The 17573-nt window shown below is 39.7% G+C and overlaps 1 protein-coding gene and 1 pseudogene across 1 annotated transcript in view; one reads left to right on the top strand and one right to left on the bottom strand.

Moving 5' to 3' along the window:
• Positions 1-17573, bottom strand: part of MRPL3 (mitochondrial ribosomal protein L3) — a 57229-nt gene that overhangs the window by 27033 nt on the left and 12623 nt on the right. The window contains exons 5-6 of the mRNA XM_069566119.1: positions 8034-8133; positions 6389-6449 (exon numbers count right to left, since the gene is read on the bottom strand). Coding sequence (XP_069422220.1) covers positions 6389-6449; positions 8034-8133 — 161 coding nt within the window. The remainder of the gene's footprint in view (positions 1-6388; positions 6450-8033; positions 8134-17573) is intronic.
• Positions 699-1170, top strand: LOC138427058 (ATP synthase subunit d, mitochondrial pseudogene; annotated as a pseudogene).

Below are 17573 nucleotides of genomic sequence, written 5' to 3'. Positions count from 1 at the left end.
TCCTGAGTTTTCTCCTTTAAAACAAAAAAAGAAAAAAGAAAAACTCAAAAGTTAAAATAAGCACTGCTAGAATTCAACAGCAAACAATGAACTAAACATCGTATGTTAAGGGTAGAATCAACAGTCACACTTTACCTTAGTGACTCTTTCTATATTATCTAGAGATGTTTCCTCCTCAAAATTGAGAGAGAAAGAAAGGGAACAATGTTGAACCTCCAAGCCCATCATCTGTTAGAAATTACAGTGGAATATAATTGCCATTATAGAACAAGAATATAGTCTTTAAAAGGGTCCTAGTACACTAGGTAATACCACTGCCTAGAGGCAGTCGTGGTGGTGTGGGGAATGCATCATTATATATGCTAGACTTTAATTAGAATAAATTACATAAAATTGATACATTTCAAAGACTGAGACTTATTGTCTATTTATAGAATAATGAAAACTGAAAAATTATTCTGATAGAAAAGTTTTATATATTAGATATTAAGGATCTTTCACACATAATATAAATAGAATTTGTATGCTCAGACTCTTTAGATAAAAAACTATTTCTGGTTTAAAAACAGCACAGGTAAATATAATTTTGTTTTCAATGTAAGCAGATTTTCCAATGTAATCGTTAAAAGAGGAACATTTTATAAATGTAGGGAAGCCTGCTGTGGACTGTGGGCCCCGGGTCAATAAAGGTCCTTAAGATGGTGGGATGGAAACTTGCTCTAAATGCCACTGACTGGGTAGCTTTCACGGAGATTATCTCCCAAAGGCCACTGCTAATTCCTTGAAATTCTGGAATGAGACCCTCACCTCCAGATTGGCTAACCTGCCTGAGAAACCACCTGCCATTGACTGGGCTTACAAGGCCAATGTGGCAAAGGCTGGCTTGAAAGATGACTTTGAGAAGGAGTTAATGCCCTGAAGGTTCCGATGCCAGAGGATAAACACACCGCCCAGGTAGACACTGAAGAAAAAGATGTGAAAAGCTGTGCTGAGTTTCTGTCTCTCTCAAAGACCAGAACTGAGGAATATGAGAAAGAGCTGGAGAAGAAGAGGAACATAATAACATTTGATCAGATGACCACTGAGGACTTGAATGAAGTTTTCCCAGGAACCATATTAGACAAGAAAAAGTACTCCTACTAGTCTCACAAGCCAATTGAGAATTTATAAACTTCAGTCTGGGAGAAGGCTCTGGCCCCTGAATTATAAACTCTGGACATTAAAGATAATTACATAGTGAAAAGACAATTTAAGGAAGTCTTTAAGAAGAGGCTCCCAGCCATAAAAAGGAACACATTTGAGTCAGTTCTAATGAGGCAGATGAACCTAGAGCCTATTATGCAGAATGAAGTAAGTCAGAAAGAGAAAAATATCATATATTAATGCATATATATGGAAAGTAGAAAGATGGTACTGATGAACCTATTTACAGAACAGCAATGGAGATGCAGACATAGGGAACAGACTTGGGGACACAGTGGGTGAAGGAAAGGATGGGACAAATGGAGACAATAGTGTGAAAACACATACATTTACCATACGTAAAACAGAGAGCCAGTGGGAATTTGCTGCATGGCCCAGGGAACTTGAGCCAGGGCTTTGTGACAACCTACAGGGGTGGGACAGAGGTTCAAGAGGGAAGGGACGTATGTGTACCTATGGCTGATTCACGCTGATGCATGGCAGAAACCAAAGCAGTACTGTAAAGCAATTATCCTCCAATAAAAATAAATAAAATGTTTTACAAACGTAAAAAGAAAGGGGGTTGCTAGTGTTGGTTACTGGTCACTTAAAAGACAATTTCATTCTTCAAGTAGATAGATTCTATTAACACTATATTTTCTTAAATTAGTATTTTTCCATTTTAAAATTTTCTTAAGTTATTTCTAACACATATTTAATCCAGTAATTAAAACTGAAAGTATATGGTAAAAAATTTGAAATACTCAAAATATAAGTGTAGACTTAACAATTAAATAGAATTATTACAACATGAGAAAAATAAATTTCAATTAGAAACAAGTCTCAAGTTGATCTCTAATGGAAAGATGATGAAGCCAGTTACTAAGGAGACCAGTTTTCAGTTTCATGCTAACTAAAACGTGGGTAATACACAGGCTTACTTTTACTGTAATGTTATTTGAAATCAGATTGACTAGACTTACATACTTTAAAACAGATGTCCATATGTTATCATTTGAGTTCAGTTCATCTCAGTTGCTCAGTTGTGTCTGACCCCATGGACTGCAGCACACTAGGCTTCCCTGTCCATCACCAACCCCTGGAGCTTGCTCAAATACATGTCCATAGAGTCGGTGATACCATCCAACCATCTCATCCTCTGTCATCCCCATCTCCTGCCTTCAATCTTTCCCAGTGGGTCAGCTCTTCACATCAGGTGGCCAAAGTATTGGAACTTCAGCTTTAGCATCAGTCTTTCCAATGAATATTCAGGACTGATTTCCTTTAGGACGGACTGGCTGGATCTCCTTGCAGTCCAAGGGACTCTCAGGAGTCTTCTACAACACCACATTTCAAAAGCATCAATTTTTGGTGCTCAGCTTTCTTTATGATCCAACTCTCACATCCATATATGACTACTGGAAAAACCACAGCTTTGACTAGATGGACCTTTGTTGGCAAAGTAATGTCTCTGCTTTTTAATACGTTGTCTAGGTTAGTCATAGCTTTTCTTCCAATGAGCAAGCATCTTTTAATTTCACGGCTGCAGTCACCATCTGCAGTGATTTTGGAGCACAAAAAATAAAGTCAGCCACTATTTCCATTGTTTCCCCATCTAATCACCATGGAGTGATGGTATGTTCTTTGTTTTTTGAATGCTGAGTTTTAAGCCAACTTTTTCACTCTCCTCTTTCACTTTTATCAAGAGGCTCTTTAGTTCTTCACTTTCTGCCATGAGGGTGGTGTCATCTGCATATCTTAGGTTATCGATATTTCTCCTGGCAATCTTGATTCCAGCTTGTGCTTCATTCAGCTCAGCATTTCACATGATTTACTCTGCATATAAGTTAAATAAGCAGGGTGACAATATTCAGCCTTGACATATTCCTTTCCCAACTTGGAACCAGTCTATTGTTCCATGTCTGGTTCTAACTGTTGCTTTTTGACCTGCATACAGATTTCGCAGGACTAATTTGAGTAGAGCTGAGAAAAGGCAGGCACTGGGACTCTGTGCTGGGTAAAGGAGCACAGAAAAGCAAGTTCACTGTTGAGCTCCTGACTGTTTTTCAGTCCAGTCGTTCTCAGTGTGGTCCCTGGACTAGCAGCATCCACACAACCTGGGAACTCGTTGGAAATACAAATTCTCAGGTACTTCCCCAGATCTAATGAATCTGAAGTAGATAGAAGATTGTTTAACAAGCCTTCTTAGAGATGCTGAAGCCCACTCAAGTGTGGGAACTGATGCTCCAGGCTATGAACCCTTGTCCCTCATCTGACCTAACTATGTCAGTGCAACACTTTTTCTCCAGTGTGTACATCTATAATATCATTAATAATCAAGATGATGGAATCCAGAAGTTTGTACATCTATAATATCATTAATAATCAAGATGATGGAATCCAGAAGTTTCAAAATTTTAAAACAGGGGCTGCAAAAGGAGGACAAAGTACAAAAAAGGAGGACAAAGTTGACTGCCACAACTTGGAGCCTATGTCTAAAAGATAATGGTTCCATTTATAGTCAACCAAGAAAAAACATTCTTACTGGCAGTAAAGGACTAAAAGTCCAAGGTGGGGGTATTGTTCAAAAAGTGAGAAGCATCATGGAGAGGAAACAGAATTTAAAGAGGAGAAAGAAAAGCAAGCAGATTCATGTGTGTGTGCATGTACACAGGTACACACGCATATGGGGAACGTCAATGGCAGTGACAGCTGCCACCAAGACTGTGTGTAGCTTAGATGCAAGCCTGCTCAGGAGAGATCCAAAACGTCTCCACATGAGGAGGACAGAGTTCTGTAAATCTGAAAGCACTTACAAGCACCCTGAGGCCTTAATAACATGCCAGCTATGAAAACTATAGTTATCAGCAACATTTAGCAAAAGATCAGTCGGTTTCATTTTGATCTCAGGTAATGCCCTCAAAAGATGCATACACTAGAGTACTGTGCACACATTATACAGTCAAACAGAAGGTGGTACAGCAGCCACACAACAAATGTAGGTCCCCCTTCTCCACAGGTGCGTGTCAACTAATCTAAAGCCTAAGGCTAGTTCCTCTCTCAGTTCTCATCAGCTGTTTAGTCCTGAGGCTGAAATGCACATGGCTATACACATCTTGTCTTCTAGATATATGCTCTTAAAAAACAAAACCAACACACTCTCACAAAAGGCTGAAGTTTTAAAAACAGCTTCTAAGAAGTTAAGGAATGGGGGGAGGGGAGGGAGGCTCAAGAGGGAAGTAATATATGTATAACTTTGGCTGATTTGCATTGCTGTATGGCGGAAACCAACACAACATGGTAAAGCAATTTTCCTTCAATTAAAAAATTAAAAAAAAAACAAGTAAAAGAAACCCAACAACAGCATATGAAATAACAGCATCTACTGAACAAAGACACTAAAAAGGCTAGGCTCCAATCCAAGCTAGTCACAAACACTGCTACAAGGCATCTGTTAACAAGGAAACTGATTTTGTGGGGCTTCTTGAATATCTCATTTACCCTACAAAATATGTAGTGGAAAGCACACATTATTAACTGTAAGTTAACAAATCACCGTGAAGTATTTTATTATGTGTAATAATCTAGGAATTTAAAAAGTAAAACCATCTGATTCATAACACGTCTCCCTATCTACCCAAACCAAAGTTTCATAGCTCCAATATTTTGACTTCTTCACAAGAGCATGCAGGACAAATGTTACCATGAGACCAGTAATTTTAGAGGCCCCAGCAAGTAGGAATGAGTTCACATCAATCAGGAAGAAGGGAGAAGAGGAGGACGGCTCAGAGTCTCTTTAAAGCCTTACTCTCCTCTCCAGGCCAACCCCCCTCCATTTCTAAATAGCTAATCAAAACCTAAGGTCCCTAGGACCTGTGTGCCATGGCCCATATTAGAAAGTAGGCAGTAATAATGAGGAAGCGAAGAAGTATCTGACTGCATTTAGGAAACTGACACTAGATTTATCTGGTTTCCATGGATACAAGCAGCAGCTCTGGCTCAGTCACTGTGATCTAAGGTTATCCCAGAGCACCTCTAAGCTATTTTCATTTTCAAACGGTTCTCAGTCAGAATATTCCTGGAACATAGGCTGCATACCTTGTCAAATGACAAAAGGAAATCTGAGACACCTAAAGCAGTGAAACTGTCCTCAATGTTAATAGAACAAGAAATAAGAGTGAATGAGAACTTGGGAATTCCCTGGCAGTCCAGTGGTTAGGACTAGGCGCTTTCACTACCATAGATTGGGGGTTCAATCCCTATAGGGGAACTTAAGATCTCACAAGCCAAGCCAAACAAAAGAATGGACGGGAGCTGATATCTGGAGTTAAGCTTAGCCTAGATCATATGGATTATAAGAAATGATACTGAAAAAGGCTTGGTGGCTTTATTCCATAGTGAGATAACATTAACTGATTTTTAAAAATGTTTAACTGGAGGATAACTGCTTTACAATGTTGTGTTGGTTTCTGCCACACAATGTGAATTAGCCAAAGTATACATATACCCACTTCCACTTGAGCCTCCCCTGCCCTTCCCATTCCACTCCTCTCGTTTGTCACAACTGATTTTTAAAAAACTACTTTTACAAGTTCTAAAGTTTCCTGCAGATTATCTAGCCAGTGCTGAACTTAAAGTATGATTCAAAGTCAGCATTTCTGTTAGTGACAATTAAGTGTTCATTTCTACCAAATCTGAACTCTTCTTTACATATGACAAAATATTTTGTCCCTTCTAGTGCCAAGAGATGATGTCATGCTACTGAAGAGGCCTAGGGTGTGATTCTGTTTTCTTCTTCCAGTTTCTGACAGGATTTTAACATAGCTCCAAAAATGCTCTACAGTAGAAGATGTTTGTAATTTAACTGCTTCCTGTATCTTCCTGTATATTACCAACATAATATACGTACCCTTTTGTCTTCAAATAGATGTGGGCCCAGCCCACAAGGAACTTGAGTAATGTAACCTTTCTCTTAGTCCCATCTCAAGAAGCACACATCTCAATTGTAAACTTTTCATGCACAACTAATTCAGTGCAATTTAAAAACTGGTACCATAAGTTACATTAAAGATTAGAATAATGAATGAGAATAATGATTACTTATCTTTTATTCACTGACTTTGAAAGACTGCACTTCTTTCACTCACTCTGCTGTTTTTTAATATACAAGGAAAACAAAAGGAAAAAATCTGTTATGTGGACCTACGTTTTGGCTGTGACATCCACATATTGTCCTGGGCGAAAGTGAGCAGCATAAAGAGGAGTGCCTTTATGAAAAGAAAACAAAAAATCAATATGAAATTTGTCAGCTCAGAAACAACTTCATTAAACAAACTAGATAGGAAGCTTTCTAGCTATCAGATTTCAAAATGTCAGGATAGTCTCTTCTGCAATTTTAATGATTAGAAACATCAACAATAAAATAGCTCAATAAATGCATTTTAATGGACAGTATGGAGGCTGAAGCATGAGGCACATGGTGCTAGGGTGGTCAGCGGCCCACAGCCACTGACGTGCTTGTGCCTTCACAGGCCACCGTGATACTGGGTGAAAAAGGCAACTCCTGTGACAACATTGTTCCTGCTGTACATACATGAGATCTTTGTTTTTTTCTTGTGAATAACAATATATTAAGATATATTTCCCATTTCTAATAAGAAAAATAAAAATAAGAGAATGACTCAAAAAACGTAGGATATCAAGGCTTTTCTTTTTTCCCTATTGGAAATAAGTTATCCAAAAACAGGAATCAACATTAATATCACTCAGTAAGACTTCAAGAAAAGAAAACTGGAACCAGTGTAGTAGCCAATATAATCAAAAGCTAATTTGTATTTGTTTTAAAACAAGGAGTAAAGTGCTGCAGGGTTTCAGTAGGGTCCTTTAAGTAGGACCCAACGTGGATTTATATGGGCAGAGAAAAACCTTGAATTAAGAAAAAATAGAGAGATTGAAAATGATCAAATTTCTGAGGTGAATCACCTGAATTGATATTTGGCCATTTTTCATCCACAAATACCCCAAAATATAGCTCAAAATACAGTTTGAGCTATAGCAAAAGTTAACACAGACTTCATGTTTATACTAGTTAACTCCATTTACTTTACTTCAAAGATGAAAAATTTGCTCTTAAAAAAAATACCTTCAATTCTAGCTTTTATCAAGGTTGACTCTATCACCCCAATTAACAAGGCCTACTGAAAGTGTATTCTACCTCAAGAAATTCAGTTCAGGTATTAAAATATCAAATCTTAAAACATCCTTCTACAGTCCACTTCTAGAACTCAAGTTCAAGACATTAGGAAGCTTTTCTAAAGTTTAAAGACATCAAAATGCCATTAACTATGTGAACCAATATAATCATATTGCCAAATCTGACTTTTTGATATTCCATGGAGTAGGTAAAATACTTTGGAATTTTAAAGTAAGAATCTTTACATTGAGGTGCCATGGTCAGTCACTTTTCTCCTTCTGGCTATATTTTCTTATTCTATCACAGTGAGAATCTATTCCTCACTTAATAAAATACCAGCCTACAAACAGTGAACTTCACATTTTAAAAGTTCACTTTCTTATTTGGAGAGGCTTTTCCAAATGTGAACACTCTGTACATTAAAAACAAAAGCGTTCCTCCTTCTTTCATGGAAAACAAAGAGTTCTCTACAGTTCCTTCCACTTAAAAAAGAAAAAGACCTGTTTGTCCCTAGTGATTAAATCAGACACGGTTTTATATTTAAAAACAAATGTTTGGGACTTTGCATTGTGAAATCAGCTTTATTGAAAGGGCTGACATTAAACAAATCACATATTTGGGTATTTTTACCTCCCTCCTCTCCCCGATCTCAGATTACCTGGCTTAATAACAGCATTATCTGTTACGTTAAACATTTTAACTTTCTGCTTTGGTGGCAATCCAAGTTCTTGGTAAAATTCCAATATAGATGTAGATTTCTAGAGGAAAAACAGCACATATAAACAACACATTAAATATGTGGAATTTAATGCATAGGAAACTTAATAAAAAGGTGGAATTTAATGCACAGAAATCTAAATTAAGTTACTAACAGCCCAGAAAACAAATCAGAGTGCATTCTGCTTCCCTAATGAACAAAGAGTACCCCATTCCCCTTATTTAAGGGAGGTGAGAGTTTCACCCATCACACTCTTCCCTTCTCCTCCCCACTTTGAGCTGATAATGTTGCTTCTCACTTCACTGAAAAAATAAAACTGAGAGACCTTCCCCGAGCTTTTTTCACCAAGCTGATCAAACTGCCTGCACCAGCCTTACACACCGTCATCCTCCCACCCCTCTCCAGGTGCCAAGAGGCACAGAGGGAGCTCTCAGAGAACACCAGTGCGAGGGCCTCAGCTTGGACCCTGTAACTTCACTGGTCTAGGGGGCAGCCAGGCAGCAGTGTGTTTTCAGCATTCCATATGTTTCTGATGTGAACCTGGGGCTGGGAACCATAATGACAGATGAACTATCGATGCTCTCATTAAAGCCAAATCCTCCACTGTGTGCTAATTCTTAAGCCCTCTCACTAGTTCTGTGGCTTTACTCCTGAAATCGTCCTCACCACCTCTTGAATCAATAATTTCCCCCTTTCCACTGGAAATTTCCTATCAGCATACAAAGAATCACAATAACTCATGTTAAAACAAAAGCTTTTCTTCAGCCACAAACACTCCTCCCTTTCTCAAACCTACTTTCACCAGGGGCTTCTAGCTCCTGTGAAACATACTGGTTAAAATCACCAAACACACTGGTGCTGCTGCTAAGTCGCTTCAGTTGTGTCCGACTCTGTGCAACCCCACAGACGGCAGCCCACCAGGCTTCATCCCTGGGATTCTCCAGGCAAAAACACTGGAGTGGGTTGCCATTTCCTCCTTCAATGCATGAAAGTGAAAAGTGAAAGTGAAGTCGCTCAGTCTTGCCCGACTCTTAGCGACCTCATGGACTGCAGCCTACCAGGCTCCTCCATCCATGGGATTTTCCAGGCAAGTGCATGAGCAAAAATGGGCACAGGCAGTCACTCTCTCCTTGGAAGGCCTCCACTTGACTTCTAGCTACTACCCTCTGGTTTTTGCACAAGTTAATGACCCACTTCTCCAATATCCATCCCAAATTCTACTCTGAACTACAGATTCTTCTGCCCTACTGCCAAGTCAACATTCACTTTGATATCATAGAACAGCTCAAGTTCAACACGTCTTAAATTTGAACTCAGCATGCCTCTTACTCTATGAGGTCTGCTGCCTCTTCTTCTGAGTCTCAGCAGCAGCTCTTTACTTATGTTTAGACCAAAAATCCTGTTCAGTTCAGTTCAGTTCAGTCGCTCAGTCATGTCCGACTCTTTGTGACCCCATGAATCGCAGCATGCCAGGCCTCCCTATCCAACACCAACTCCCGGAGTTCACTCAGATTCACGCCCATCGAGTCAGTGATGCCATCCAGCCATCTCATCCTCTGTCATCTCCTTCTCCTCCTGCCCCCAATCCCTCCCGGCATCAAAGTCTTTTCCGATGAGTCAACTCTTCGCATGAGGTGGCCAAAGTACTGGAGTAAAAATCCTGTGGTCACCTACAACTCCTCTCTTTTGCACATCTCATGTCCCTCCAACAGCCATTCCTGGAGCCTCTATTTAAACACATAGGCCACATCAGCCACTTTTCACCCCGATCCCAGCCAACTGTACACTGTCTGGATTATTTCAGTAGCCTCCTATTAGTTCTTCAGCTTCCATAATCCTGACTGACTCCCTGGTCTATTTTCCATACACAGGCTGGCATGATCCTTCTAAACTCAAGCTACATCAATCTCCACAAAGGTGTGTATCTTATGCAGAATCAAGTCCTAAGTCCTCACCATGGTTTACAAGGTTCTAACACCACCTACTCTCCCAACTTTCCCTGCCTCAGGGACAATGTGCTCCTTACCAGTCTAAGAACTCACCTAACAAAACTTCAGGTCCTCCACACCTACTGGCCCTCTGCCTAGAAGGCCATTCTGCCAGATTTGTTTCCCCTTTCCCTTTTTCTCTTCAAAGTCTTAAACCGCCTATCCTATTTACAGCTGTGGACAATGTCTGCCTCACTATTTTAAAAAAGGGCAAGAAGGAAACATTTCCTATGCTCTTCCAGGATTTCAGTCTTCTCCCCCAGTAGGTTATGGATTTTATATGAATTCTGTATGTTATGCAAATTTAACATGTCTATTCTTTTTAAGTTTGTACCACTTCTATCCACTGTAGACGGGAGATTTACTTTACTTAAATTTAGGAGTATGCTTTTGTTAAGGAAAATTTCAAACATATGCATGAATGCTGACATTCTGAGTCAATAATTATCAAAATCTGGCCCATGTGTTTCTATTTCTGACATACCATACTGAGTAAATTTAAGGTGTATAGAATAATGATTTGACTTACATACATTACAGAATGATTATCAGAGTAAGTTTAATGAACATTCATCATCTCATGTTGATAAAAAATTAAAGGAAAACAACTTTTTCTTTTTGACAAAAACTCTTAGAAGATTAGCCTTCACATGTAATGCACAGTAGTGTTAATTACATTTATCATATTGTACATTTTAACCCTGGTATTTATTTACCTTACAACTGAAAGCTTGTACCTTTTGACTGACTTCATCCAATTCCCATTCCCCCTATCACCTGCCTCTGGTAGGCACAAATCTGAAAACTTTTTCTATGAATTTGTTTGTTAAAGTATAATTGACCTATAACACTGTTAGTTCCTGGTATAAAACAAAGTGATACAATATTCCTATACATTACATAAGATACAATATGATAAGCCTAGTTACCATCTGTCACATACAAAGATATTACATAATTACTGACTGTCTTCCCCACACTGTACATTTCATACCCATGACTCATTTATTTTGCAACTGGAAGTCTGTACCTCTTAACCTACCTCACTTATGTCTCTCCTCACGCCTCTGCCAGATTTTGGTATGATATGCTCCCCCATTTTATTCAGGTCTCCACCCAAATATCAACCTACCTTTCCTAATTATTCTAACTAAAATAGATAGCACCATTTTCTGTCTCTTGCAATGCCCTGAGTTCACTATATTAATCTTCAAAGCACTTCCCTCCATCTGTCATAATATAATATTATTTGAGTTGTTTATTTTCTGTACAAGAGCTTCTGACTCACACCCAACTGCACCAAAATGTACGCTTCCAGAGAGAAGACACTTTAATGGCACTTTAATGGCTGTTCCATCCCCAGCTCCTGGTAGGTCCTGCTGTCTGCTCTTCCTTTCACTCTCACTTTTTTGTGTGTGCTATTGTGAATATTCTTGAATAGAAGATTTTATGGACAACTTATTTCCTTAACATAATGTCCTAGTATCTTTTTAAATTAACACTCTTGACATAGATTGCTGTAAGACTTACCCAAAAAGTTGTACCACTTTACATTTCCTGATGTGAAGAGCCTCTTTCATGAGAATATAATCAACAGTATTTATTTTCCTGCTGTTCCCTCTCCCTCAGCTTCCTCTCTGACCCTACACAAAGTACCCGCAGGGCCCTGATGAGCCACAGTACTCTATATATGCTTACCCGTGCCTGCCTATCCCAGTCTCTTGATCCATAATCTCCTCCCACTATGTACCACTTTCTGTTAAATACATGCCCAGTCCCAGCTCCAGTGACAAGCTGCTCTTATCTGAAGAATATATATTTGAATATCCAGCAAACTTAAGGTACTTGCTAATTTCAGTTGGAAATATGAACTGTGCCCCTTTATAACTTACTGAGTAGGCTGCCCTTAGGTGACATGAAATTGGGTGGCACTGGCCTGAGGGCAGAGAACCTTAGTTTTGGATCAGTCCACATGCCACCCACTTTCCCCACCTGAGAATCTCCCTGGAGTCCCACAGTGAGACCATGGAACAAATACTGAGAAGTCATGCTCTCGATGTCCACAGAAGACTGTTTTCTACCTCAAAGGCCCCTAGGAGTGATAATATGCAAGAGTGATAATATACATTCATTCCTGTCACTCTCTATGGTTTCACTTCCCATATGCTGAAATCTAAGACTGATATTCAACATCACCAAGGACCCTGCTTTTCATCTTAAATCATACTCAATTCTTTTATAAAAGCAAACACAAAAGTTTTCATTTAAAAATATAGTTCCTTTAAAGAGAAATAAAAGGAATCCAGACAGGAAAGGAACAAGTAAAACTATCACTGTTTGCAGATGACATGATAGTATTTATGGAAAAAAATTTTTTTTAACTTTTAGAAAAAAAAGAATTCAGAAAAGTGGCAGCAAACAGAATTAATATACAGAAATCTGTTGTTTTTCTACATACTAACAATGAAGAGAGAGAAATTAAGAAAAAAAAATTTCATATGCAATTGTACCCCCAAAACCCAGGAATAAACCTATATCAGACAACAAAAAGACACTGATGAAAGAAACTGAAGATGACATAAAGAAATGGGAAGATATACTGTGCTAATGGACTGAAAGAATACCGTGAAGATAATCATACTACCCCAGGAGTGGTGGTGTGCTGCGTGGAGAGCAGCGGAGAGGTGATACCCCAAGTCCAAGGTCAGGAGCGGCAGCCGTGAGGAGACACCTCACATCCAAGGTAAGGTGCAATGGTGGCACTTTACTGGAGCAGCCGTGAAGACATACCCCATGTCCAAGGGAAAAGAAACCCCAGTAAGACAGTAGGCATCAGAGGGCAGACAGACTGAAACCACAATCACAGAAAACTAGCCAGTCTAACTCAATGAAACTAAGCCATGCCCCCAAGGGAACCCAAGACGGGTGGGTCATGGTGGAGAGGTCTGACAAAATGTGGTCCACTGGAGAAGGGAATGGCAAAGCACTTCAGTATTCTTGCCTTGAGAACTCCATGAGCAGTATGAAAAGGCAAAAAGATAGGACACTGAAAGATGAACTCCCCAGGTTGGTAGGTGCCCAATATGCTACTGGAGATCAGTGGAGAAAGAACTCCAGAAAGAATGAAGGGATGGAGCCAAAGCAAAGACAACAACCAGTTGTGGATGTGACTGGTGATAGAAGCAAGGTCCAATGATGTAAAGAGCAATATTGCATAGGAACCTGGAATGTTAGGTCCATGAATTAAGGCATGGAAGTGGTCAAACAGGAGATGGTAAGAGTGAATGTTGACATTCTAGGAATTAGCAAACTAAGATGGACTGGAATGGGTGAATTTAACTCAGATGACCATCATATCTACTACTATGGGCAGGAATCCCTTAGAAGAAATGCAGTAGCCATCATAGTCAACAAAAGACTCTGAAATGCAGTACTTGGATGCAATCTCAAAAATGACAGAATGATCTCTGTTCATTTCCAAGGCAAACCATTCAATACAACGGTAATCCAAGTCTATGCCCCAACCAGTAATGCTGAAGAAGCTGAAGCTGAATGGTTCTATGAAGATCTAAAAGACCTTTTAGAACTAATATCCCCAAAAGAGTCCTTTTCATTATAGGGGACTGGAATGCAAAAGTAGCAAGTCAAGAAACACCTGGAGTAACAAGCAAATTTGGCCTTAAATACAGAATGAAGCAGGGCAAAGGCTAATCGAATATTGCCAAGAAAATGAACTGGTCAGAGCAAACACTCTCTTCCAACAACACAAGAGAAGATTCTACACATGGACATCACCACATGGCCAACACAGAAATCATATTGATTATATTCTTTGTAGCCAAAGATGGAGAAGCTCTGTACAGTCAGCAAAAACAAGACTGGGAGCTGACTGTGGCTCAGATTATAAACCCCTTATTGTCAAATTCAGACTTAAATTGAAGAAAGTGGGGAAAAGCACTAGACCATTCAGGTATGACCTAAATCAAATCCCTTATGATTATACAGTGGAAGTGAGAAATAGATTTAAGGGACTAGATCTGATAGACAGAGTGCCTGATGAATTATGGACAGAGGTTTGTGACACTGTACAGGAGACAGAAAGCAAGACCAGCCCCAAGAAAAAGAACTGAAAAAAGCAAAATGGCAGTCTAAGGAGGCCTTACAAATAGCTGTGAAAAGAAGGGAAGCCAAAAGCAAAGGAGAAAAGGAAATATATACCCATTTGAATGCAGAGTTCCAAAGAATAGCAAGGAGAGATAAGAAAGCCTTCCTCAGTGATCAATGCAAAGAAATAGAGGAAAACAACAGAATGGGAAAGACTAGAGATCTCTTCAAGAAAATTAGAGATGCCAAGAGAACATTTCATGCAAAGATGGGCTCAATAAAGGACAGAAATGGTATGGACCTGACTGAAGAAGAAGATAAAAGAAGAGATGGCAAGAATACACAGAAACTGTACAAAAAAGATCTTCATGACCCAGATAATCACGATGGTGTGATCACTCACCTAGAGCTAGACATCCTGGAGTGTGAAGTCAAGTGGGCCTTAGGAAGCATCACTACAAACAAAGCTAGTGGAGGGGATAAAATTACAGTTGAGCTATTTCAAACCCTAAAAGATGATGTTGTGAAGTGCTGCACTCAATATGCCAGCAAATTTGGAAAACTCAGCAGTGGCCACAGGACTGGAAAAGGTCAGTTTTCATTCCAATTCCAAAGAAAGGCAATGCCAAAGAATGCTCAAACTACTGCACAATTGCACTCATCTCACACACTAGCAAAGTAATGCTCAAAATTCTCCAAGCCAGGCTTCAGCAATACATGAATCATGAACTTCCAGATGTTCTAGCTGGTTTTAGAAAAGGCAGAGGAACCAGGCAGCCAATTGCCAACATCCACTGGGTCATGGAAAAAGCAAGAGAGTTCCAGAAAAACATCTATTTCTGCTTTATTGACTATGCCAAAGCTTTTGACTGTATGGATCACAATAAACTGTGGAAAATTCTGAAAGAGATGGGAACACCAGATAACATGACTTACCTCTTGAGAAATCTGCATGGAGGTCAGGAAGCAATAGTTAGAACTGGACATGGAACAACAGACTGGTTCCAAATAGGAAAAGGAGTACATCAAGTCTGTATATTGTCACCATGCTTATCTAACTTATATGCAGAGTACATCATGAGAAATGCTGGGTTGGATAAAGCACAAGCTGGAATCAAGATTGCTGGGAGAAATATCAATAACCTCAGATACGCAGATGACACCACCCTTACAGTAGAAAATGAAGAAGAACTAAAGAACTTCTTGATGAAAGTGAAAGAAGAGAGTGAAAAAGTTGGCTTAAAGCTCAACATTCAGAAAACTAAGATCATGGCATCTGGTCCCATCATTTCATGGCAAATAGATGGGGAAACAGTGGCTGACTTTATGCTCCAAAATCACTTCAGATGGTGACTGCAGCCATGAAATTAAAAGACGCTTACTCCGTGGAAGGAAACTTATGACCAACCTAGATAGCATATGAAAATGCAGAGATATTACTTTGCCAAAAAATATCTGTCTCCTCAAGTTTATGGTTTTTCCAGTAGTCATGTATGGATGTGAGTTGGACTGTGAAGAAAGCTGAGTGCCGAAGAATTGATGCTTTTGAACTGCAGTATTGGGGAAGACTCTTACGATTCCCTTGGACTGCAAGGAGATCCAACCAGTCCATTCTAAAGGAGATCAGTCCTGGGTGTTCATTGGAAAGACTGTTGTTGAAGCTGAAACTCCAATACTTTGGCCACCTGATGTGAACAACTGACTCATCTGAAAATCCCCTAATGCTGGGGAAGATTGAGGGCGGGAGGAGAAGGGGACAACAGAGGATGAGATGGTTAGATGGCATCACTGACTCAATGGACATGAGTTTAGGTAAACTCCAGGAGTTGCTGATGGACAGGGAGGCCTGGTGTCCTGCAGTCTATGGGGTCGCAAAGAGTCTGACACACTGAGCAACTGAACTGAAGTTAACCCGATGCAATGGAAATATTCAATGTAATCTCAATCAAAACACCTATGGCTTTGTTCACAGACCCAAAAGAGAAATCCCAAAATTTATATGGAAATACAAAAGGCCCAGAATAGACAAAACAATTTTTAGAAAGAACAACAAAGCTGGAGGTATCATGCTCCCTGATTTTAAACTCTATACAAAGCCACAGTAATCAAAACAATGAAGTACTGGCACAAAAACAGACATAAATCAACAGAACAGGATAGAGACCCCAGAAATAAACCCATAGTTATATGGTCAATTGATGCTTTTGAACTGTGGTGTTGGAGAAGATTCTTGAGAGTCTCTTGGACTGCAAGGAGATCCAACCAGTCCATTCTGAAGGAGATCAGCCCTGGGGTTTCTTTGGAGGGAATGATGCTGAAGCTGAAACTCCAGTACTTTGGCCACCTCACGCGAAGAGTTGACTCATTGGAAAAGACTCTGATGCTGGGAGCAATTGGGGGCAGGAGGAGAAGGGGATGACAGAGGATGAGATGGCTGGATGGAATCACTGACTCGATGGATGTGGGTCTGAGTGAACTCTGGGAGTTGGTGATGGACAGGGAGGCCTGGCGTGCTGCGATTCATGGGGTTGCAAAAAGTCGGACACGACTGAGTGACTGAACTGAACTGAATCTATGACAAAAGCAGCAAGAAAATATAAAGGGGAAAAGACAGCCTCTTCAACAAATGGTTTTGGGAAAACTGGACAGCTACATGCTAAAGAATCAAATTGGATGACTTCCTCATATCATATCCAAAAATAAACTCAAAATCAATTAAAGACTTAAACCTAAGAGCTGAAACCAGAAAACCCCAGAGAAAGCATAGGTGGCATGATCTTTAACATAGATCTTGGCAAAGCTATTTTGGATCTGTCTCCTCAGGCAAGGGAAACAAAAGCAAAAATAATAAATGGGACTATATCAAACTAAAAAGTTTTTGTACACTGAAGAAAACTATTAATAAGACAAAAAGACCACCCTCTGAATGGGAGAAGATATTTGTAAAAGATAAATCTGATAAGAGGTCAATATTCAAAATTTCAAAGAATTTATACAACTCAATAGCAAAAGAAACCCAACAACCTGATTAACAAATTAACAGTAGACATGAACAGTCATTTTTTCAAAGACATACAGATGGCCAAAAGACACATGGAAAAAAATGTACACATTACTCATCAGTTCAGTTCAGTTGCTCAGTCATGTCCACCTCTTTGCAACCCCATGAATCACAGCACGCCAGGCCTCTCTGTCCATCACCAACTCAGAGAGTTTACCCAAACTCATGTCCATCGAGTCAGTGATGCCATCCAGCCATCTCGTCCTCTGTCGTCCCCTTCTCCTCCTACCTTCAATCTTTCCCAGCATCAGGGTCTTTTCCAATGAGTCAACTCTTTGCATCAGGTGGCCAAAGTATTGGAGTTTCAGCTTCAACATCAGTCCTTCC

This window comes from Ovis canadensis, chromosome 1 (assembly GCF_042477335.2).
Source record: "Ovis canadensis isolate MfBH-ARS-UI-01 breed Bighorn chromosome 1, ARS-UI_OviCan_v2, whole genome shotgun sequence".
NCBI lineage: Eukaryota > Metazoa > Chordata > Mammalia > Artiodactyla > Bovidae > Ovis > Ovis canadensis.
Note: the sequence above shows the minus strand (reverse complement) of the source record. Positions and strands in the feature narration are given on the sequence as shown.